At 34.1% G+C, this 23,019-nt stretch overlaps 1 protein-coding gene across 9 annotated transcripts in view; it reads left to right on the plus strand.

Moving 5' to 3' along the window:
* CCDC88A (coiled-coil and HOOK domain protein 88A) overlaps positions 1-23,019 on the plus strand; it is a 127,071-nt gene that overhangs the window by 73,666 nt on the left and 30,386 nt on the right. For all 9 annotated transcript variants that reach the window (XM_024752978.1, XM_024752980.1, XM_024752979.1 and 6 more), the window contains exons 10-18: positions 256-414; positions 1,899-2,045; positions 2,853-2,997; positions 5,777-5,961; positions 11,513-11,650; positions 13,225-14,295; positions 15,668-15,795; positions 18,500-18,638; positions 22,355-22,519. In XM_024752978.1, the coding sequence (XP_024608746.1) occupies positions 256-414; positions 1,899-2,045; positions 2,853-2,997; positions 5,777-5,961; positions 11,513-11,650; positions 13,225-14,295; positions 15,668-15,795; positions 18,500-18,638; positions 22,355-22,519 (2,277 nt within the window). The remainder of the gene's footprint in view (positions 1-255; positions 415-1,898; positions 2,046-2,852; positions 2,998-5,776; positions 5,962-11,512; positions 11,651-13,224; positions 14,296-15,667; positions 15,796-18,499; positions 18,639-22,354; positions 22,520-23,019) is intronic.

The raw sequence follows: 23,019 nt of genomic DNA on the forward strand, positions 1-23,019 counted from the left end.
AAAGTACACAAGTCAGGGACTTCCCTGGTAGTCCAGTGGTTAAGACTCTGGGCTTCCAATGCAGGGGACACGGGTTTGATCCCTGGTCGGAGAGCTAAGATCCTACATGCCACAGGGCACGGCCAAAAAAAAAGTACACAAGTCATTGTTTTTTTGTGTGTTTTTTTGGTAAATTCTTCAAATAGTACAACCCAAGGATTATCAATTTGAAAATAGAAAATAATATTTTAAATATTAATATGTGTTTATATTTAGAACATGAATTTGCTTTCGGATGCTCGTTCTGCAAGAATGTATCGAGATGAATTAGATGCGCTTCGGGAGAAGGCTGTCAGAGTTGATAAGCTTGAAAGTGAAGTTAGCAGATACAAAGAGAGGCTACATGATATTGAATTTTATAAGGCAAGAGTTGAGGTATGTTATGTAATTTAAACCATTCACAGTTCTTTTCTTTAGAAGTATTATGATTTTTCAAAATGCATTTAAAATGCACTTTAATAAAAGTAAGGAACTCTGGAAACATTGAGCAAACTGTAAATAGCATCAGGTGTTTATTTTATGATAGATTAGCATATTATTTAGACTTGTAAAAAGGGATTTTTGGATGCTATTCATTTTATTGCATTCTTTGGGGCTCTTCTTTCATTCCTTCATTTAGTATTACATGTAGTGAACACTTTTGAAATCGCAATAAAGTATATATCTCTACTAATTTCTAACTTGTTCCTAGAAGTGAGTGCGAAACACATTTCTGATTGCTGCTTAATTCAGAATACTAAATTAGAATCAATGAAGGGGAAATCAATATCTGTCTCCCTCTCTCTCTCTCTCTGCCCCTCCCCCCCCCTCTCTCTCTCTCTCTCTCTCTCTCTCTCTCTCTCTCTCTCTCTCTTCCCTCCCACCCCCATTTGTCTTCTCTTTTTATATATATGTATGAACAAAGTAGAAAAAACAATTTTTCTTAGTTAATGGTTGCAGTTCTGTGTTAGATGATGTTGAGTTTGACAGCAAGAATTTGAAAATCCTTGCTTTTTGACATTCTTCTTTCCTTTCTCCGTGATTTCTTCATTGTCTGTAAACAGGAGATTTTGGTCAGTTTTAATATGGGGATAAGAAAGAAGGAGTATGCTAAATCAGGAAATGAAAACATTATAAGAGAAAGTTAGAACTTAGCCTGAATGTTACCAGAAAATAGACCCAATAGAGTGCAAAGATAAGGTGTATATTTGTTCTTTGTTAATTGTTTAAATAAGCGTATGCATGGCACTATTAAGGGATCCTCATGGATGCCACTGTTTTAATATACTTTCTCTTGACTTCAGCTTATAAACTGTAGGCTTAAACTTAGCAATATAGATTTGTGAACATGTCTTCAAAACATACGTAGGAGTTTAAAGATGTTTATATAAAATATTTATTGATAAAGCCTTGGTTTATGATTCTGTGAGTCTTAATTCAAGTCTTGGTATTTTACTCAAAAACCCCAAATTCTTCACTTTCAAGTAGAGAGAAACCTAAATCTATTTCAGTAAATAAATTAAGCCCTGATTCTATGGCAATTGGTGTCTTAAATATCTGGAAGACTACTTACACTGAGTTCCTTATCCTTGTGACTAAGGAATTTAAATATACCCTGACAATTTCATGTGAAATTAGAGTAGTATTATTCATCCTAATGTAAGTCCTGAGTATTTTGTTTATATAATAACTTAAATTCTGGGAAATAAAATGAAACCAACTATGTTTCTGTTATTCAGTAGCTTTACTCTTGCATAGAACTGTTGATAAAGACCGCTTAATGTCTTACTTTATAATAAAGAATTTTTATGTTTCAGAGCTTTAAAGATTAACATATTAATGTATTTGTGACAAATAAAGCCTACTTGAAACGTTTACAGGAATTAAAAGAAGACAATCAAGTTTTATTAGAAACAAAAACCATGTTGGAAGACCAATTAGAAGGAACTCGAGCTCGTTCTGATAAATTACATGAATTAGAAAAAGAAAATTTACAACTGAAGGCTAAACTGCATGATATGGAAATGGTACGTATTATAAGATAGATTTATTACATGGCCTGTAAGTAAAAATTCTAAGATTTATCTGATTTCCCTATAGTGACAAGGTTGCTTAGTGTCCTTAAGGCCTTAACAGAGAAGAGATAGCTAAATAAATTAGATGCTTCCAATTTTATATGAATTCAGAAGTAGTAGAAATTTCTGCTTTTGTTACAGAGGGGTATTATTTATTAATTTTGACTACTGCTTTTCAGAAAACCCTAATAAGCCGTTGTGCAAACACTCCTTTAGAATATAGAAATACAACTATTTGCTAAAATTTATCATTGGGTCAGAAATCATTTGTTATATCATTAAAACAATATAATGACTATGAAGAGGTGTTTTCAGTGTCCCCAAAGATCACTATAAAAAGATGTCAGAGGGCTTCCCTGGTGGCGCAATGGTGGAGAGTCCGCCTGCCAATGCAAGGGACACAGGTTCGTGCCCCGGTCCAGGAAGATCCCACATGCCGCGGAGCCGCTGGGCCCGTGAGCCATGGCCGCTGAGCCTGCGCATCCAGAGCCTGTGCTCCGCAATGGGAGAGGCCACAACAGTGAGAGGCCCACGTACCGAAAAAAAAAAAAAAGATGTCAGAGACCTGATCAGTTTAGTGACTGGCAGTAATAATTATAATTGATTACTAGCTTCAAATTGTGAAAATTTTAAGGAACTCACAATTTATCTCATTATACAGTTTCTGATAAATGAAAGTTATAAGTAATAAAATATTAGCTTGAAATTGTACTGTTTCTTAGCTTTCTTTTCTCTCCCTACTCCCTGCCAATTAAAAAGGAGCGTGATATGGATAGAAAAAAGATTGAAGAATTAATGGAAGAAAATATGACTTTGGAAATGGCACAGAAACAAAGTATGGACGAATCATTACATCTTGGCTGGGAGCTGGAACAAATATCCAGAACTAGTGAACTTTCTGAAGGTATTTCCAATACTCTTTTTTTATTTAAATGGATGAATGAATAAATGAAATTGTATTTATGCTTACATTTCTGGATATTTCATTGCTGTTCTTTATTTTCCCTGGTTGGAGATGTCGCAAAAGGCCACATATCTCTCTAGATAGAATTTCACAGAGTAATGTGTTAATTTCCATATGCCTGGGTCTGGTCCTTATCTTTGCATGTATTACAACTCAACTTTGAGTGCAGTAGCAGTTTCAATCAGTTGTTTAGGCACAATTTCATGTTCATATCACAATAAACTGGGATATCATTTTATTAATTTATTTTGAGAGATACAGCCATCTACTAAATAGAAAAGAAAAGTCATTAGCTGGTCACCATGTTCTTTGACTTTAGGCAAACCTAAATAGGAAATCAGAATGCAGTGGGAATATTCTTTGGTGAATATGTAGCCAGAATAAAGCAAGTTAAGGATCTTTATGGCTACTTTCATCAGTATGTTGGATTTTGGGATTATACCTACCATTTATACCCTGGAGGTAATGAAGACCCCAGATAAATTTTTAACTTTTGGCTCTATTTCCCTAGGCTCCACATTAACTTGTCCTCTTTATTAAAGCTGGGGCACACACATACAATGTAGCTTTTTGTGTTAAAGCTTTGAGTTTGCTAATACTGCTATACAATACTTTATTGAAATTATACCCAGGTCACATTTATTTGAATTAGACTCATTCCCTAATTCCTTAGTTACCCAGTATTTAGATTATTATACCTGTTTTTCTTCCTTCAGCAGACATGTATTAAATATTATACCAGGCCCTGAGGATATAGTGGTGAGGTAGACATAAGGTCTGAAAGAGCTTATAACCTGGCGCTTAAAGAAGTTATTTCTACAGATGACTCATCATATTTATTACTACTAGGCTTTTCCTAATTTTACTCTTGAGAACCTAATTCCGGATTCTGGCACCCCATGTAAATTGACTTCATAGTAAGTGATTATGTTCAGCTGAGAATGCATTTGCTGGGATGTGTTACTTAAAATATTTGTGGAACTTTTTTACTGTATTCCATGTGAATTTAGTTACAAAGAAAACAATTCAGACTTAAATGTTTTCTACTACAACAGTTAAAATTACACTGTTACGAGTTTTCTCACCTGTTAAGTGGGGATAATAATAGTAAGTACTATCTTACAAGGTTGTTGTGAGGGTTGAATTTGTTAATGAAGCCCTTTAGAACTGTGCCTAGTAAATAGTAAGCATTTGAGTGTTTTTTATTATTATTATCATTATATCACAGTTGTTTTGCTGGGGTCATAGAACATAAAATTCATTTAGTGTGGCATAGTTTTTTTTTAACTATACAAGGGACTTTCTAGAAAATTTGCAAACTCTGGAAAAAGATAAAGAAGGAAATCAAAGTCACTAATAATTCTTGCCTTTTACATTTCACAAAATTTGCTTCTAGAATTTTCCTACACAGGGTTATTTTTTATATCATCAGATCAGTGTGTATATACAATTAAGGTTCCTTTTTTCATCTAAGAATATAACGTAGACAATCTTCCATGTTAAAAATGTGTCGTAAGTATCCTTTTAAAGTCTTTGTAGTCTGACTGGAAGCTTCCTCAAAGCATGTAGTATTGAAAGCTTTATTAAGGCATATGTTTTGTAGCCTGATCTTGTTTAATTGAAATCCATGACCTCAAATCATGCAATTAGAGTTGTACTTAAGAAGACTGGGACAACTAAAGGAATTTATAAAAAGTCAATGACTACCTAGTATACTAGCTTTTAATAAGAGATTAACAATGTGCTGACTAGAACAAAAGCTTGAAATAAGAATTGAGGCTTTCTTTACTTAAAATCTAGGGGATATTTTACTCTACCTCATTTTTAAAAGAGTGTATGACTTGTGTGGCTACATGTTTGTGTGTGTGTGTTTCTTTGCTTTTTATAATGGAGGATTTCAAACGTACGCAAAAGTAGACAGACCCAGAAGTTCCCTCCTGTATTTCTGTTTATTTCCCTTCCTGAAGTCTAGGATTTCAAAATAAATTCTAAGTGTCTTATTTCATTTGTAAATCCTAATATTTTTATATCATCAAAATATTTAATGAGTCTGTTATAGGGTTATTAAAAATAATTATTTTTGGCTTACTGGAGAGCATCATTTACAGAAGTCGAAACTCAGTTTTCTTATTTTAAAAAATAGAATGCTGAAAGCTACTTAGAAAGATGATTTCTGTTGGCAGAATGGACTGCATGTTGCTGTTTATACGTAATTAGCCAGGATTCTTCATTTAGAGAAAGACTTTTTCAAAGTGACCAGTGTATAGTACTGTATTGCCTTTCTCAGAATCGGATTAGGATTTTTTCCCCCTCAAACTGTTTTCCTTTATCTTTGAAAGTGTGACGTAGGATATGCTTTATACTTCTTATTTGAGTCACACAGTGACTCTATTAGATACACAGGGTAATAACTATATTTTGTCAAAGTAACCTACGAGTCATTGAGGTTAAAGTTAATTTCTCATGGAACTGGAACTGAAAGTCTAGTCACTTCAGTCTAAATTTTGTACTTTTTTTTTCACTAGAATGCTTATGGATGCATTAGAAATTCAATATTTACCTGTATTTTATATCTCTTTTCTTATTGTGTCTATCTTGCGTAACTTTATAAATTTTTTATAAAGTTAAGGACCGGGTGATTTAGTGTATTTACACTAAATATTTTAAATAGTGAGGAGTAAACATAGTTTTACCAGTGATGTATTTTTCAATATTATAGCACCACAGAAATCCTTGGGCCATGAGGTAAATGAATTGACATCAAGTAGGTTGTTGAAGTTGGAGATGGAAAATCAGAGTTTGACAAAAACTGTAGAAGAGCTTCGGAGTACTATGGATTCTGCAGAAGGCACCACTTCCAAAATCCTGAAAATTGAAAAAGAAAATCAAAGACTAAGTAAGAAGGTAAATAAAAATTAATATTTAATGTAATGTAAAAAAGTATATGTAAAAGTATAAATAAATAGCACTGAGATAGAACATTTATTTTCCAACTTTTAGTGTACCCTCAATATTATTTTAACTTATTATATAAAATTTCAAACTTAAATAAATGTGAAGTGAATGAACTCATTCAGCTCTAGACTCATTCATTCAGCTTCAATAATTATTAACTTATAGCCAGTCTTACTTCTACCCTTGATACTCTCCTAACAGCCACTAGATGATTTTGAAGTAAATCCTAGATGTCGTACTATTTCACCAATAAATATCTCAGTATAAATCTCTAAAAAGTAAGGAATTTTTTTTGAAAAAGAACAGTGACATTATCACACTTAAAAAATCATAGTTTGGGGCCAGCATTTAAATTTTTCCAAATCTATTAAGATTTTAAAAAAATATTTTATTTGAATATGAATCCAAATAAGATCAGTACATTCAATCCGTTGATGTGTCCCTTAAGTCTTTTTTAGTCTATAGATTGACTCTTCTTTCCTAGCAATTTTTCTATTGAAGAAACCTCAAACAGGGGGCACATGTCTGGTTGTCTCTCTTTCTGTGATGTTAGTTGTCATAGAAAATCATTTGCTTAGATCCCTGAATTAATCAGAGGTTACAAAATCTTGATATTATATCATCCCTTCTTAATTTGGTAGCTGGAGTATTTCTATAAGAAAAAACTTTTCTTTTTAAAAACTATTGGTTTAAAAAAAAAAAACACCACTGGTTACTCTGAGAACAGCTCTTAGGGGTAAAGTAGGATGAATGTTTGATTCTTTACCTTTATTTACCAGTTTCCTAGTAATGAATCAGTTCTCTCATATCCTCCTGAGATAGTTAATGAGTGAGTTTGTTGTTTGTTTTAGTGTTGTTATGAACTCATGGATTTAAAAATATTTAAAGTATTTTAATACACTGTATTTATTTTTCTTACTCTCCCAACTCTTTAAGCTGCTTCCTGAATCCTTATGACATGACCTTAGCACTCCTGGAGAGCTTCCTTGCTTTCTACCATGACAAAGTGTTCTCTTAAACATTTCCTGCCTCAGTCCTGAAAACAGCTATTTCTCCAAAAAGTGCTTGTTCCTTTTAGTGGGAAGTGGTATTTAGAGACCACAATTTAGGGATTATGAAACCTGAATTTTAACTAGACTTTGAAAAGAAATACAAGTGTACCTTTTTTTTTATTGCATTTTACTCCACTTCACAGATAGTTTTGGTTTTTACAGCTTGAAAGTTTAAGGCAGCCCTGCTTCAGACAAATCTATCAGAACCATTTTTCTAACAGCGTTTGCTTATTACTTCGTGTCTCTGTGTCACATTTTGGTAATTTTCACAATATTTCAAACTCTTTCATTGTATTGTATTTTTTATGGTGATGTCTAATCAGTGATCTTTGATGTTAGTATTGTAATTGTCTGGGGGCGCCACAGACTGCACCCATGTAAGATAGTGAACTTAACCCATAAATGGTGTGTGTGTTCTGACTTCTCCACTGACTGGTGAGTCCCCCGTCTCTCTCCTTCTCCTTGGCCCTCCATATTCCCTGAGACAAACAATATTGAAATTAGGCCAGTTAATAACCTACAGTGGCCTCTGTGTTCAAGTGAAAGGAAGTGTTGCACGTCTCTCACTTTAAATCAAAAGCTAGAAATGATTAAGCTTAGTGAAGAAGGCGTGTTGAAAGCCAAGACAGGCTGAGAGATAGGCCTCCTGCACCAGTTAGCCAAGTTGTGCATTCAAAGAAAAAGTTCTTGAAGGGAATTAAAAGTGCTACTCCAGTGAATATATGAATGATAAGAAAGTGAAAGAGCATTATTGCTGATATGGAGAAAGTTTTAGTAGTCTGGATGGAAGACATGCCAGCCACAAAATTCCCTTAAGCCAAAGCCTAATCCAGAGCAATGCCCTCTCTTTGATTCTTTGAAGGCTGAGAGAGGTGAGGAAGCTTCAGAAGAAAAGCTTGAACCTTGAAGAGGTTGGTTTGTGAGATTGAAGGAAAGAAGCTGTCTACATAACATAAAAGTACAACAGGAAGCAGCAAGTGCTGATGTAGAAGCTGTATTTAATTATCCAGAATATCTAGTTAATATAATTAATTAAGGTGGCTACACTAAACAGTAGATTTTCAGCGTAGTCACAACAGCCTTCTATTGGAAGAAGATGCCATCTAAGACTTCCATAGCTAGAGAGGGTAAGTCAGTGCCTAGGTTCAAAGCTTCAGAGAACAGCCTGACTCTCTTGGTAAGGGGCTAATGCAGCTGGTGGCTTGAAATTGAAGTCAGTGCTCATTTACCATTCCAAAAATTCTAGGGCCCTTAAGAATTCTGCTTAATCTACTTTCCCTGTGCTGTCTCAGTGGAACAACAAAGCCTGGGTGACAGCACATCTGTTTATAATATGATTTACTGACTATTCTAAGCCCACTTTTGAGACCTTACTGCTCAAACAAAAATTTCTTTCAAAATACTGCCGATCATTGACAATGCACCTGGTCACCTAAGAGCTCTGGTGTAGACTTCAAATGAGATTCATGTTTTCATGCCCACTAAGACAACATCCATTCTGCAACACATGGATCAAGGAGTAAGTTCGACTTTCAAGTCTTATTCTTTAAGAAATATATTCTGTAAGGCTATAGGTGCCATAGAAGGTGATTCCTCTGATGGATCTGGGCAAAGTCAATTGAAAACATTCTGGAAAGGATTCACCATTCTAGATGCCATTAAGAACTTTTGCGATTCATGGGAAGAGGTCAAAGTAACAACATTAATAAGAGTTTGAAAGAAGTTGATTCTGACCCTCATGGATGACTTGGAGGGGTTCAGGACTTCAGTGGAGGAAGTTTTGCAGATGTGGAGGAAATAGCAAGAGAACCAGAATCAGAAATGGAGCCTGAAGATGTGACTGAATTGCTGCACTCTCATGATAGAACTTTAATAGATTAGGAGTTGCTTCTTTTTTTTTTTTTTTGACATTACTTGACTTTTGTGTGTGTGTGTGTGTGGGGGTGTGTGTGATAGTTGAAATGATAATAAAGGACTTAGAATATTACATAAAGTTGATAAAGCAGTGGCAATGTTTAAGAGAAGTGACTCCAATTTTGAAAAATATTCTGATGCTGTTAAATGGCATTGCATGCTACAGAGAAATCATTCATGAAAGGAAGAGTCAGTCAACGCATAAGAAATTGCATAGTCACCCCAACCTTCAGCAACTACTACGCTGGTCAGTCAGCAACCATCAACGACTAGGCAAGACCCTCCGCCAGCAAAAAGATTATGATTTGCTGAAGGTTCAGATGATGGTTAACATTTTTAGCAGTAAAGTATTTGAAAGTGTGTACATTGTTTTTTTAGACATAATGTTATTGCACACTTAATAAACTACAGTGTAGTGTAAACACAGCTTCTATATGCACTGGGAAACCGTAAAATTCATGTGACTCTTTGTTTTTTATTTATTTATTTATTTTTTTTTCCGGTACGCGGGCCCCTCACTGTTGTGGCCTCTCCCGTTGCGGAGCACAGGCTCCGGACGTGCAGGCTTAGCGGCCATGGCTCACAGGCCCAGCCGCTCCGCGGCATATGGGATCTTCCCGGACCGGGGCACAAACCCATGTCCCCTGCATCGGCAGGCGGACTCTCAACCACTGCGCCACCAGGGAAGCCCTCATGTGACTCATTTAATTGCGGTATTTGTTTTATTGCAGTGGTCTGGATCCAAACCTGCAATATCTCTAAGATATTCTGTTTTCCAATTGTGGGACAGTTAGACCAAGTAATTTATTTTTGCATATCTTTCTGGCCACACACATACACACACACACACACACACACACACACACACACACACACACTATACATAAATAGAAATCATATTATAAAAGCATACCTGATATTTTTATTATGAACCCCTCCCATCACATATACTCTCTAAAATGTGCTTTCACTTTTGTTTCCAGTTCTTGGTCACTGTGAACAATACTGTAATAAATATTCTTATACATGTGTCCTTATGAATTAATTTTTATTTCTATTTGTAGTCAGCCATGTCTAGTTTTTCCTTCGATGGATCCTGGGTTTCTAGACTCGGTTATGAAAATCCCTCTAATTTTTAGACCAGTAGTTTTGAACAGGTATGCGTCAGAATCACTTTCAGGAATTGTTAAGGTACAAATTGCTGAGCTCTATGCCCGGGGCTTGTCATTTGGTAGGTCTGGGGTGGGGGCTAAGAATTCTCATTTCCAACAAGTTCCTAGGGGATGCTCATCCTGCTGTTTTGGAGCCATGCTCTGAGAACTACTGCCTTTGATAATACAGGTAGACTAGACTCTGATTTTCTTGCAAGACTTTTACTCTCTTAAAACGTCTTTGCATCATCTTTAGTTCATTAACCAAATAATCTTAATAAGTATTTCACAATAAATATAGTGTTAAAGTAAGAGTGGCTATTTAGAATTTGGAACAGTTTTATTTTTGTTGTCACTATAATTGTATCTGGAAATTTGATTTTGAAATTAGCTTTAAAGTCTAATTAGTAAATTCTTGTGATTCCAGCAATTTTTGATCAATTCATTGTATATCTTTTGTAAGCTGAATGTTTCACTTGAATTCCATAACACAACAGATGCATTTAAATAAATAACTACTATCCATATATTTCAATCAATAATGGGAGAACCAGATTAGTTATTAATAGCTTAAAGTTTCCTGATTGTATAAATTAATGTTGAATTGAGTTATTGGATTAGATTTGTGACTTGATGCTTTTGAGATATTATTTCTTAGCGTTCCTTACTATTGATATAAGGATTTAAGTAATATTTAAACTTGAAGTGGAGTATTTTACATACCCAAATCTTCTTTATATTTTTTATTACCTGGTTTGAATATGTTATATAATGGGAAATCAATAGTTTGGTATATTTTGAAGTTGAATTTGCTTTTTCATATTTATTAACCTCATACTTTATTATATCTTTAAAATGTGTAATTCATAATAAATTTAAACGTATAATTTATTTGCTGGAGTTTTGTTCAGACCTTATTTTTCTCTAGTAGTCTCCTTTTTTCTTTCTCTTTTTATTTTAATCCAAGTCCCTTCTTGTTTCCTCATTTTCTCATCTTTTCCTTCTTGAGCGCTGAAATTCCTTGACTAATTAAAATTTCACTTTACAAATCCATTCAAGCAAGAGAGTTTTCAATAAGATTTGTACATTCTTCATATGGCATGTGTGTATGTATTTAGTTATGTTTGTGTTTAGAAGTAGAACTTTGCTCTCAAAGATGCAGAGGATAAGAAAGATAGTCATGTTCTGTACATTTTATACAGCTGCTAAAATTAGCTTGGAATGTTATCAGTACTTGAATTTTTCTATGAAATTCTTAAATTTTACCATTGAGTATTAAAACTGTGTTCTATCCTTTATTCAATGATTAGCTTTTGTTTTTACATGTTTCCACTATTGTGAAATATTTAATGATATATTGTTTTGTGGTTTCATTTTCTCCAGGTTGAAATTCTTGAAAATGAGATTATTCAAGAAAAGCAAAGTCTTCAGAATTGTCAGAATTTAAGCAAGGATCTAATGAAGGAGAAAGCTCAGCTTGAAAAAACAATTGAAACACTTAGAGAAAATTCAGAGAGACAGGTTCTTAAATTTCCTATTAAGCAACATATTTTAAAATTTATTAACACAAGTTATTTTAAAGCTTGTGCAAAATGTTCATAATAACGTTAAATGGAAATATTTTAGAATTTTTTAGATTTTAAGATAACTATGGTTTTACCTCATTTTCTATCCCATACATTTTAGGAAAGTTGAAGGGAAAGCTTAGAATTTTTTAAATTGCCAGTGTGCTTAATAATTATCTAGTATAAAATTTTGTGGTACCTGTGTTTGAATTGCTTTCAAGTGTCATTGGAATAGAACTGCAGATTTTAAAGTCCCTGAATGAAGTTGGGGTGAAATGCAGCTCTACTCTGATCCCACTAAGGAGGGACAAGTGGTCGCAGCACATATCTTGGATATTTTCATACTTGCTTTCAAGTGTTTATTGGTTATTCTCATTTTATGCTTCAGGAAACTGAGAATTGAATAGATTAAGTGACTGGCTGTTTTAAATTTTCTAATTTTTAGACGTAAAATGGGGACTTATCTGACAGTCCAGTGGTTAGGACTTTGTGCTTACACTGCAGGGGTCATGGGTTTGATCCCTGGTCAGGGAACTGAGATCCCACACCCTGCATGCTGCACGGTGTGGCCAAAAAGGAAAAAAAAAAAAAAAAGCAGCCAAATGATTTGTTTTGTATTATCTAGGTATAGTCCTCAGGCCACCTATAAAAATACAGATTTCCATAGAGCTACAGAAGAAAAATTCTAGAGCTAAGTATGAATCTCTACTTTTACAAGGTTCTCGGGATTGTTTTACACACCGAATTTTAAGAACCATTACAGTAGGCCATGGTATAAATTGGATGGACTAGTTTTAAAATGTACCAGAGATTTTGTTATTTTGATGTTTCAAAATTAGAATTCTTTTAGGGAATAAATACACACCAATATACATGCACATAGAGCAAATAGTGTATTTACTGAAGACTCACTGTGTATATTCATTGCAAAATCTATTGAATGAACGTAAAGGCTTGTATCTTCAAGAAGATATGTATGTACATTTCACCTATACTCATATTTGAATTTAAATTATGTAACCATAAATGATCTGAAGATCATTTTGATTAATATTCAATACATTTCTTTTAACCATTCCTTTACATTATGGATTCCCTAAAGATGTCAACTTTAAAGACTTGTCAGTATATGTACATGGTGATCTCTCAGTAAATTTTTGTTGGAATTAAAATTAAGGTAGACGGTTTTAGCACCTTTTTTTTTTTTTTTTTTTTTTTTTTGTGGTATGCGGGCCTCTCACTGTTGTGGCCTCTCCCGTTGCGGAGCACAGGCTCCGGATGTGCAGGCCTAGAGGCCATGGCTCACAGACCCAGCCACTCCGCGGCATCTTGCCAGACCGGGGCATGAACCCATGTCCCCCTCATCGGCAGACGGACTCCCAACCACTACGCCACCAGGGAAGCCCTTAGCACCTTTTTATGGTGTGATTTCCCTGTTAGTTTTTGGCGGGGGGAAAACTATGTAAGTTAAAATATTTAGTTCATGTTCAGTTAAGTTTTAAATTTTCTCCTTTCTTTTTTTTAAATTAGATTAAAATATTGGAACAGGAAAATGAACATCTGAATCAAACTGTGTCCTCCTTAAGGCAGCGCTCCCAGATAAGTGCTGAAGCAAGGGTGAAAGACATTGAAAAAGAAAATAAAATTCTCCATGAATCTATCAAGGAAACCAGTAGCAAGCTAAGCAAGATTGAATTTGAAAAAAGGCAAATCAGAAAAGAATTGGAACATTATAAAGAAAAAGGAGAACGAGCAGAAGAACTTGAAAATGAGTTACATCATCTTGAAAAAGAAAATGAATTGTTACAGAAAAAGATAACCAATTTAAAAATTACTTGTGAAAAAATTGAGGCCTTAGAACAAGAAAATTCAGAGCTGGAAAGAGAAAATAGGAAATATAAAAAAACATTGGATAGCTTTAAAAACCTTACTTTTCAGTTAGAATCCCTAGAGAAAGAGAATTCCCAGCTTGATGAGGAAAACTTAGAACTGCGAAGGAATGTAGAATCTTTAAAGTGTGCAAGCATGAAAATGGCTCAGCTACAATTAGAAAACAAAGAACTGGAAAGTGAAAAAGAACAACTTAAGAAAGGTTTAGAGCTCATGAAAGCATCTTTCAAGAAAACAGAACGCTTAGAGGTTAGCTACCAGGGTTTAGATACAGAAAATCAAAGGCTACAGAAAGCTCTAGAAAACAGCAATAAAAAAATTCAGCAGTTGGAAAGTGAACTACAAGACTTAGAGATGGAAAATCAAACATTGCAAAAAAACCTAGAAGAGTTAAAAATATCTAGCAAAAGACTAGAACAGCTAGAAAAAGAAAACAAATCATTAGAACAAGAGACTTCTCAACTGGAAAAGGATAAGAAACAACTGGAGAAGGAAAATAAGAGACTCCGACAACAAGCAGAAATAAAAGATACCACGTTAGAAGAAAATAATGTGAAAATTGGAAATTTGGAAAAAGAAAACAAAACCCTTTTCAAAGAGATTGGTATTTATAAAGAATCCTGCATTCGTCTGAAAGAATTAGAGAAAGAAAATAAGGAGCTTGTGAAAAGAGCAACTATTGATATAAAAACTTTAGTTACATTACGAGAGGTAAATATAGTTACTTAAATTTCAGACAAATATTTTTTATATTTTTAACTCAGGGCTCTTTAACTTTTATTGCAGTAATTTGCATCATCTATTTATGGTTCAAAGTAGAAATTTAGAATTAGAAGCAGTTTCCAAGTTTCCTACTTTTGTTAAACTAAGGAGTAAATATAAATTGTATTTTTAAAGAAATTGTAATAATAAGGTTTCCATGTGTTATCTGACTTATTTATTACATTATAATTTTATACTTTTATTTCAGAGTAATATTAAAACCTTTGATCAAAACTGTTATTGAATGTGATAGCTACTAATTATTGAATGTGCCAAATACTGGACAGTTTTTACAGCCAATCCTTTATAGGTGTTATCTCCATTAGATTAGAAAACTGAGGTTCAGAGACATTAAGTAACTTACTTAAGACCACAATGGTAGATTTGGATTCCTGGATTTAAATCCAGATCTTTCAGACTTCAAAGCCCCTTGAATTTTGACTTCTAAGCTGCAGAATGCAAATCAGATTGAATTTAAAGGTCAACGTTGAACAATTGGTAGTTGGTTGGATCTGTGTGTTGAAAAGAATTCTGAAATTTATGAGTAGATTGGCAATAAATTGTTGGTATAGCTCAGGAGATAGCATGCTTGGCTCTTGGTATCCCTATGCTATACTATATATGATAACCCTTTAAGTTCAATTGAAAAATATCTTAGTTGGCATTCTGGCAGAAGCTCACATTGGGAAATATGCCTTTCTGCTAAAGAGGCATTGGGAAGAGACCATTATTATCCTTTCTTTTTCCTTTTTTTTTTTTTTTTTTTTTTTTTTTTTTTTTTTTTTTTTTTTTTTACTTTCTGTTGTTCTACAGTCTTACAGACATGAACAATAGGTTCCTGGTCCCATCTCTAAGAATTCCCCCTGGTTATTCAGTTCAATATCTTAGGCCTCTTCCACTGGGAGAGGGGTGCTTGTGGTGGGAGAAGGGTGTTATATCCAACATATATTCATAGGAAGAAATGTGCAATAAGGTTCTAGTTCATTATTAAGTTAATGGATATGTGTTGTTTTCCCCACAGTTTTCAAGCCTAAGGTGTGTAATCACAAGTACAAGTTTCTCCTTTTAGTTTTTAAACACTAAAAAGTTAAAACGAACTATTAGCAAGCTAAAAGAAGGAAAACAATACTCTTTGAACTAGGTGATAATTTTGTTGCCTAACTTTTTTATTGATAAAGGAGAAGCTCAGCAACAGCATTTCTGTCTTTCCTGGTTTAAATTGTATGTATTCCTGGATGGTGGTAGTTGGAATCTTGGCTGAATTTCTTGGATGTTTATGTTCATAACACTCACGTGAGTTTTGCATTACTTTTAAAATAAGGATTTGGTGAGTGAAAAGCTGAAGACTCAACAAATGAATAATGATCTTGAAAAATTAACTCATGAGCTTGAGAAGATAGGGTTAAATAAAGAGCGACTCTTACATGATGAGCAGAGTACTGATGACAGGTGAGTACTAAGTCTAGTTGAGAAACAGTGGAAATAATTTTTTTGTTTTTCAAACATTAATTTTGAGACTGAGAAGCAATTAAGGTATGAAAATAATGTGAAAAACGAAGGCTTGACAAACAGAATAAAAAATTAACTTATATATTTTAATTTGAGAATGTTCAACAGGTTTAAAGAGAATTTACCATGGTAAATATAGTCTATCAGTTAATTGGATTTTCAAGTAGTCTACTATTTGGCATCTAGTTAGCCACGTGATTCCAGCTGGAATAGAAGTGTGTATTGTTAAGAATATTGTTTTTTGTACACTAGATTTTAATTCATTGGAATTTTTGTAACTATATAATTTGTATTTTTGCTGTCTACCCATTATTACTGTTCTAGTAAGTATATATTAAATGTATATAGGAAAAAATAATGCTGATTATATGGGATTTATTTATGTAATTTTGAGAATATTCAAAGTTAATAGAATAGATTGATACTTTTAAAAGTTAGTTCTATAATAACAAATAGAGGTAATTTGAGGCATTTCTTCTAGCAATCAATTCAAGCAATCTTAATTGAATTAATTACTATATAGATATTTCATGAGAAAATATTTTTTGAGTTAAACACATTGTTAACGGACAATTTAGTTGACTATCTTTTAATATAGATACTGAATATGCATCTCTGCTTTATTCAGACAGATTTTCTACCTGTCATGTGTAAGACATTTTAAATGTAGAGCAAAAAGTACAGTAAACCATGCAGCTGCCTTAACTGACCCTGTTTTAAATTTACAAACCCAGCTTTTGAGGGGCCCTTCACACTGTGGTATCTCTTCCCAAACCTTACTTCATACAATTAATCAATGTTAATTAAGCTTTTATTACCTGCTGATTATCAGGCATCAAATAAATAATAATGTTTCAGCTGGATCTTGAAGAATGACAGAAATTTGCAAGGTGGAAATGGGGAAGGGCATTCCATGCAAATAGAGCACAAAGGTGTTTTGAGCAATCCTAAGTGACATTATAGATGGATTAGAAAAGGGACAAATTTGAAGGTACAGAGACCATTTAGGAAGCTATTGTAATAGTCTAGGCAAGATGTAAGTGTATTCATTAATCCACACATTTTCATTTATAATGAAAGCATTAGATATGGAGATAAGGGTATGTATATTGAAATAAAACTTTTAGGAAAGGGAATTGAGAACAGTTAATAACTATGATCGAATCGGGGGTATCAGGAAACAAAGTGTGTTAAGCCACTAAACCTGCTTCTTTCTCAGCAAGTAAGTTAACCTTAACATCACAAAGAAAATTAGAGTTCACAGACATAAATTCCCTTAACATTCCATCCCCTCCATCTTGGAATTATGTGTATCTGCATCTGTCTTTACCTCTAATCTCAGATGGTATCCCTAATTCTTTTGTTAGTCTAACCTTTTCATCTTTCAACTGATGTTGTTCCCTCTGACCCCCCTTTATTATTAAGATATTTATTCTTGCCATCAGGGAATATACAGTCTAATTGTGGAATTGAATGTATAGAGTGCAACAAAGTAAATTTAGTGGTGGAATTGCAAACAGAGTGCAATGTGATCACTCTTGTCTTTCTCTTTTAACAGCTCTTTTTCCTGTGCCTTCTCTTTAAATATGGTTTCCTAGGGTTATGTTGTTAAGCCTCTTATCCATTCCATGAGCATTCCTGTCCATCATCTCAGCTAATACCCATATTATTCTCTGCTTACTGGACATCTCTATCTGGACAGTCCAGAACTCAGGCATCACAAATTTAATATATCCAAAGTCACACTCATTACATGCTCTAAAATTGTTTGTTGACTCAAGCCAATACCAAAATGAGTGAGATTTGTTCTCTTTTCTCAATGAACTTAAAATCTGGCTGAGCAGAAAATATATACACACAAATTAATTACAGTAAGAGGCAGAGTATGATAAAAGTTTCTCATTGGTTTTATTTGGTTTAGTCATTGAGGTTCTCAGGTGTAGAAATAGATTAATCCGTAATTCCTAGTCTGTGGTCCACTCTCAAAGTGTGTTCATGAACTGTCCTTTTTTGTAAAAAAAATAAAAATCTTATGAATAATATAAATATTTATGAACCCACCATTCAAAAAGGTAACTAAAATTTTGACACTCAGATCTATCTTCCTCTTCCTGTTCTGTCGCCAGTATCTTGTGTCTTAACATATCATTCCTTTTTTTTTAATATTCTGCAAGTACTCTATGCCCTGAATGTAAAGTCTTCAGTGAGCTTTAAGTCAACTATTCATATGTACTTGTATAAATACATTACATATTAATATCATAGATGAATGCTTAATAATGTGATAAATCCACACTTACTCTTTGTATAGATTCTATTCTTATAAAACTGAAAGGAATATTTTGAGATTCAGATCTTCCAGATGCCTTTTTTGAGTACTAATTTTTGCTTTTGACAGCCTAAAATGTAATTTGGAGCTGTGATTTACTGATGTACTCAGTGATTTTTTGTTTTTTCATTACCAGGAATAGTTTAAAAGGGGGAGTGGGCAGTAAGAGCAGAATAATTTAATTTGCTTCTTTTTTAAAAAGACTATTTTATAAAGTCTATTTATAATATCAGTATCTGTGGTCATAAATTATCTTTAAAAATAATTTTCTGACCTCCAATAATGAACTATATTATTTTTATACTTGGATTATAGATACAAACTTTTGGAATCAAAATTAGAATCTACTCTAAAGAAGTCCCTTGAAATAAAAGAAGAAAAAATCGCTGCACTAGAAGCTCGATTAGAAGAGTCCACAAATTATAACCAGCAGTTGCGCCAAGAACTTAAAACAGTAAGTGTGACTTCCTTGGAAAGAATTTTAATTGTCTTTTTTTTATTCTTTCTTTTTTGGCCCCACTGCACGGCTTGCAGGATCTTAGTTCTCTGACCAGGGATTGATCCTGGATTGAACCTAGGCCCTGACAGTGAAAGCACCGAGTCCTAACCACTGGACCACCAGGGAACTCCCAAATTGTCAAATATTTGGACAGAAAAGTGTAAAGTAGAAAATAAAAATGAAACAATTTTATTAACATTTTGTCTATTCTTCCTTTTTCTTAAATTTTAGAATATTCTTAAACAGATCTTTGTCATGTAGTTTGTAACAAACTATATTGTCTATACACTATAATTTATTCAATCCTATTTCATCTATGAATGTCCCTCATGCAGTAAGGGACATATCAGAATTGTGAGAGTGGGATGGGGAAGAGGCAGGCTTATTTCATTGGGAAGAACTCTCAGTGTGATTCTGACACTTCACGGGCACTCTTTTCCTATGGAGAATACAGGTAAAAGTTTGGTAGACATCGGTGTGAGGATAGCAAGTAGAGGGAAACAGTATGTGTGGTATAAGAAAGCACTTGATCCAAAAATTTGAGGTCCTTTCTAAATTTGTTTTCTTGTGATATTTGGAATTATTCAGTGAAGTATGTGAGGCAGGGGCTACTATTTTCCCCACCTGAATAAACTGAAATTGAAGGGGCTTGCCCTTTCCATAGGGTTAGTGTATGGTAGATTGGTAGAATCGTGTTGTGCCTTATTCTCCCTTTTATCAGCTCTGTAGTCATACCCAGAATGGTTTTACAGTCAACCAAACATTCAGACCAGCAAGTTTACTATAGGCCACATTTAGAGCCATATGATTCAGAACACTATAGGAAATAAAAGCTGATGGTAGGGCACTATCAGGTGTCCATCTTCATATAATTGTCTGCGAGTCATCTTCTCACCAGATGACTGTTGGTTGTGTGTGGGAGCTGCCCTGGCTTTGAGACTTCATGCTTCATAGCAGTCATCGTCTCTTGCAACAACTCCAAGGCATGGATTTAAGATCTTCACAGGCTTAAGATTTAAGAGTTGCTGCACTCAGAGAAGTTCAAAGGTGTAGCTGCCTATTAGGTATTTATAGTTCTCTTAATTACAAATATAATTTAGCAATCAGAGATCATTTTTCCCCTAAGCAGTCTTGCCTGGTAACATAGAATATTCCAATTTTATCAGGTTTTCAGAGAAACAGTTACCCAAAGATGAATTTCTCATGCAGGAAGGGGAAAAGGATTTGTTCCTCATTTGCCAATACCATCATTGCTGGTGTTGGTCTCAGACATTAACATGAAACATATTTTGTTGCAGAAGAAATTCTGGAACTTTGTTTAGTTAACATAAAGAGTTGTCCAAAAAAATAAAATAAAACTTGGTGCCAGATGCCATTAATCTGCTTTATTTTCCAAATTTTTTGCCCTCTTAAGCAATGTGACTACATTGCAAATAAAGTCAATTTCAAGAAGCTACTACGCCAGAAAATAAATGGGTTTGAGGATGGGTTAGTATAAGATGTATTTCAAGTCTAAAAGATAGAGATTTAAAATTCCATCATTATCTTCCAGTTCCAGCCATTTTGGCATAATTGGACTATTATTGGACTAGCTTCCTGCCATAAACATGTATTCAACTGGAATTATACTGTTCTAATTTTTAATATTATATGTGAAGAGGTGTATCACTTGAACATAGACTGTGAAAGCTAAATATGAATAAAGGCATAAAATAACTGCTAAAATAGCATGACAAAGCGGTATTACTAAAATGCCAGCAAAGGAGGTAAAATTAGAATCAAAAAATACAAATGAAGGCAGAAAAAGAAAAAAGGGAGAACAAGGTACAGGTTGGACAAATGGAAAACAAGTAACAAGATAGCAGTTTTAAACCAAACTATGTCAGTAATCACATTAAATATAAATAGTCTAAACACCCCAATTAAAAGGCGGAGAGTAATAAATTAGATAAAAAGGCACCTATATGCTGCCTCTTGAGAAACCTTGATGGAAAAGATGTCATTTTCTATATGAACATAAGTTAGAGATTCTGATTAATGATACATAAGGTAAAGGAACCACTTTTGAAACTTAGTTGTAAGAACAATGGGCTAAAAATGAGAAGTTTTGAGTTTTATTCTCAGGTCCCCTTCTTAATAGTGACATATATCTTTAACTCTTATAAGCCTAGAAAAAAGATCCTGTGGGAAATTAATGTAAAATAGGAGACTGGAAATGATGTCATCCATCCATGTTATTAGGGTGTTGAAAGTATTAAAAAAAAAAAAAAAAGTGGAAAATCAGGATCCCAGAACACCTGTTAGGTCACTTGCTAAGATTTAAATTACATTCTATCTTGGCATCCTTTTTTCTTTAGTCTCACATTATTTTCTAACTCAGTAGTAGTAGCAAAGTTTGAGCCATAAGCTTTCTTAAGGTTGCATCAGACATTGAATTATTTTAAACATTTATATCCTTGTCTCAATAGAAAGTTTGGGGTTAATTTAGAAATTTATGATAATCATTTCCTAGGATAAACTAGTAATTCAGGATAAGTATAATAATCATCAATTTAAATTGAAGAGAGCAATTAAGTTAATAAGTTAATAGTTAATTTTGGCTGACTACCAAGTTGTTAGTTTTTTTTGGCTGCATTGGGTCTTCGTTGCTGCGCGTAGGCTTTCTCTAGTTGTGGCAAGAAGGGGCTAGTCTTCGTTGCGGTGCATGGGCTTCTCATTGTGGTGGTTTCTGGTTGCGGAGCATGGGCTTGAGGCACGCGGGCTTCAGTAGTTGCAGCACGTGGGCTCAGTAGTTGTGGCATGCGGCCCCTAGAGCCTGCAGGCTTCAGTAGTTGTGGCACACAGGTTTAGTTGCTCCGCGGCTTGTTGGATCTTCCTGGATCAGGGCTCAAACCCGTGTCCCCTGCATTGGCAGGTGGATTCTTAACCACTGCACCACCAGGGAAGTCCCCAAGTTTTTAGTTTTGATTTTGCTCTCTTAAAGTAGGATTTGGTTATACCAGAAAACCAGAAAACCCTAGATAAGATATATCCTTGGATTGCTCACTCTTCATAAAAATGAATTACAGAAATTTTATGTGGGTCAGTATCTGAATAAAGAAGTCATTTATTTATTAACATAGGTCATTCTGAGCAACAAAATGCTTCTTAAAAGGCCAGACATATATAGATACTTCTTCAACTTTAGGTATCTTTTTACGGGGAATTAAATGTGTCAAGTCTGTATTTGTTCCTGATATGGGAATCTCTGAAATCTCTAAATCAGCTATAAATAGCTCTAAAAACAATTGTTAGTATCTAGCAACATGTCTATATCCAGTTAATCTATCCTTCAGTGATATTTTCGTCATAAACAGTAGGATCTGAAATTACAAAATATATTGTAGGAACATGGCATATAAGCAGAGTATATTTAATATTTCTACAGGAAAGGAGTTGAATTCTGCAAAGCATAAATTGTGATCATAATAATGATAATCGTATATATTACTTATCATATTTTTAAATGAACTGTCTCTCACATTCACCAGACCATTGCGGAGTCAAACTATGATAAATATTATAACCTTGGTGGTATGTTTCTTCCCCATTAAAATATTTTAAATAAACTAAAACAATATTATAAATCAACTATACTTCAATTTTTAAAAATATTTTAAATAAAATTGTAGGTGAAAAAGAATTATGAAGCTCTCAAGCAGAGACAAGATGAGGAAAAGATGGTACAGAGCTCTCCTCCAGTTTCTGGTGAAGATAACAAATGGGAGCGAGAAAGTCAAGAAACAACCAGAGAGCTTCTGAAAGTTAAAGACAGATTAATTGAAGTTGAAAGAAATGTAAGTAGTTTAGTATGAATAAGGTTTTTTAGAAGTAAAGGATCATTGAATATATAACTCAGAAAATTTATCTAATTTGTAGCTTTGTTCATGTTATACTTTCTTGACTGGTTTATTTTTTAATATTAAAAAAACACAGAAAAACTAATAATTTAATATTCTTTTCTTCGTCACCCTCATGTAAGTCTATCAGGAAGCTTTGTCAACTCTGTCTTGTAAATATAACCCAAACTCATCTACTTCTCTTCATCTCTGCTGCTACCACTCTAGTCTAAGGTACCATTATCTCTCATCTGGACTATTAGAATATCCTCCTAACTGGCTTGCCCCTTTCACTCCCAAACTAACCCATTCTTTTTTGTGTTTTTTTTTTTTGCGGTACGCGGGCCTCTCACTGTTGTGGCCTCTCCCGTTGCGGAGCACAGGCTCCGGACTTGCAGGCTCAGCGGCCATGGCTCACGGGCCCAGCCACTCCGCGGCATGTGGGATCTTCCCACACC

The sequence above is a fragment of the Neophocaena asiaeorientalis genome, unplaced genomic scaffold (genome assembly GCF_003031525.2).
Source record: "Neophocaena asiaeorientalis asiaeorientalis breed wild unplaced genomic scaffold, Neophocaena_asiaeorientalis_V1.1 scaffold100, whole genome shotgun sequence".
Lineage (NCBI taxonomy): Eukaryota > Metazoa > Chordata > Mammalia > Artiodactyla > Phocoenidae > Neophocaena > Neophocaena asiaeorientalis.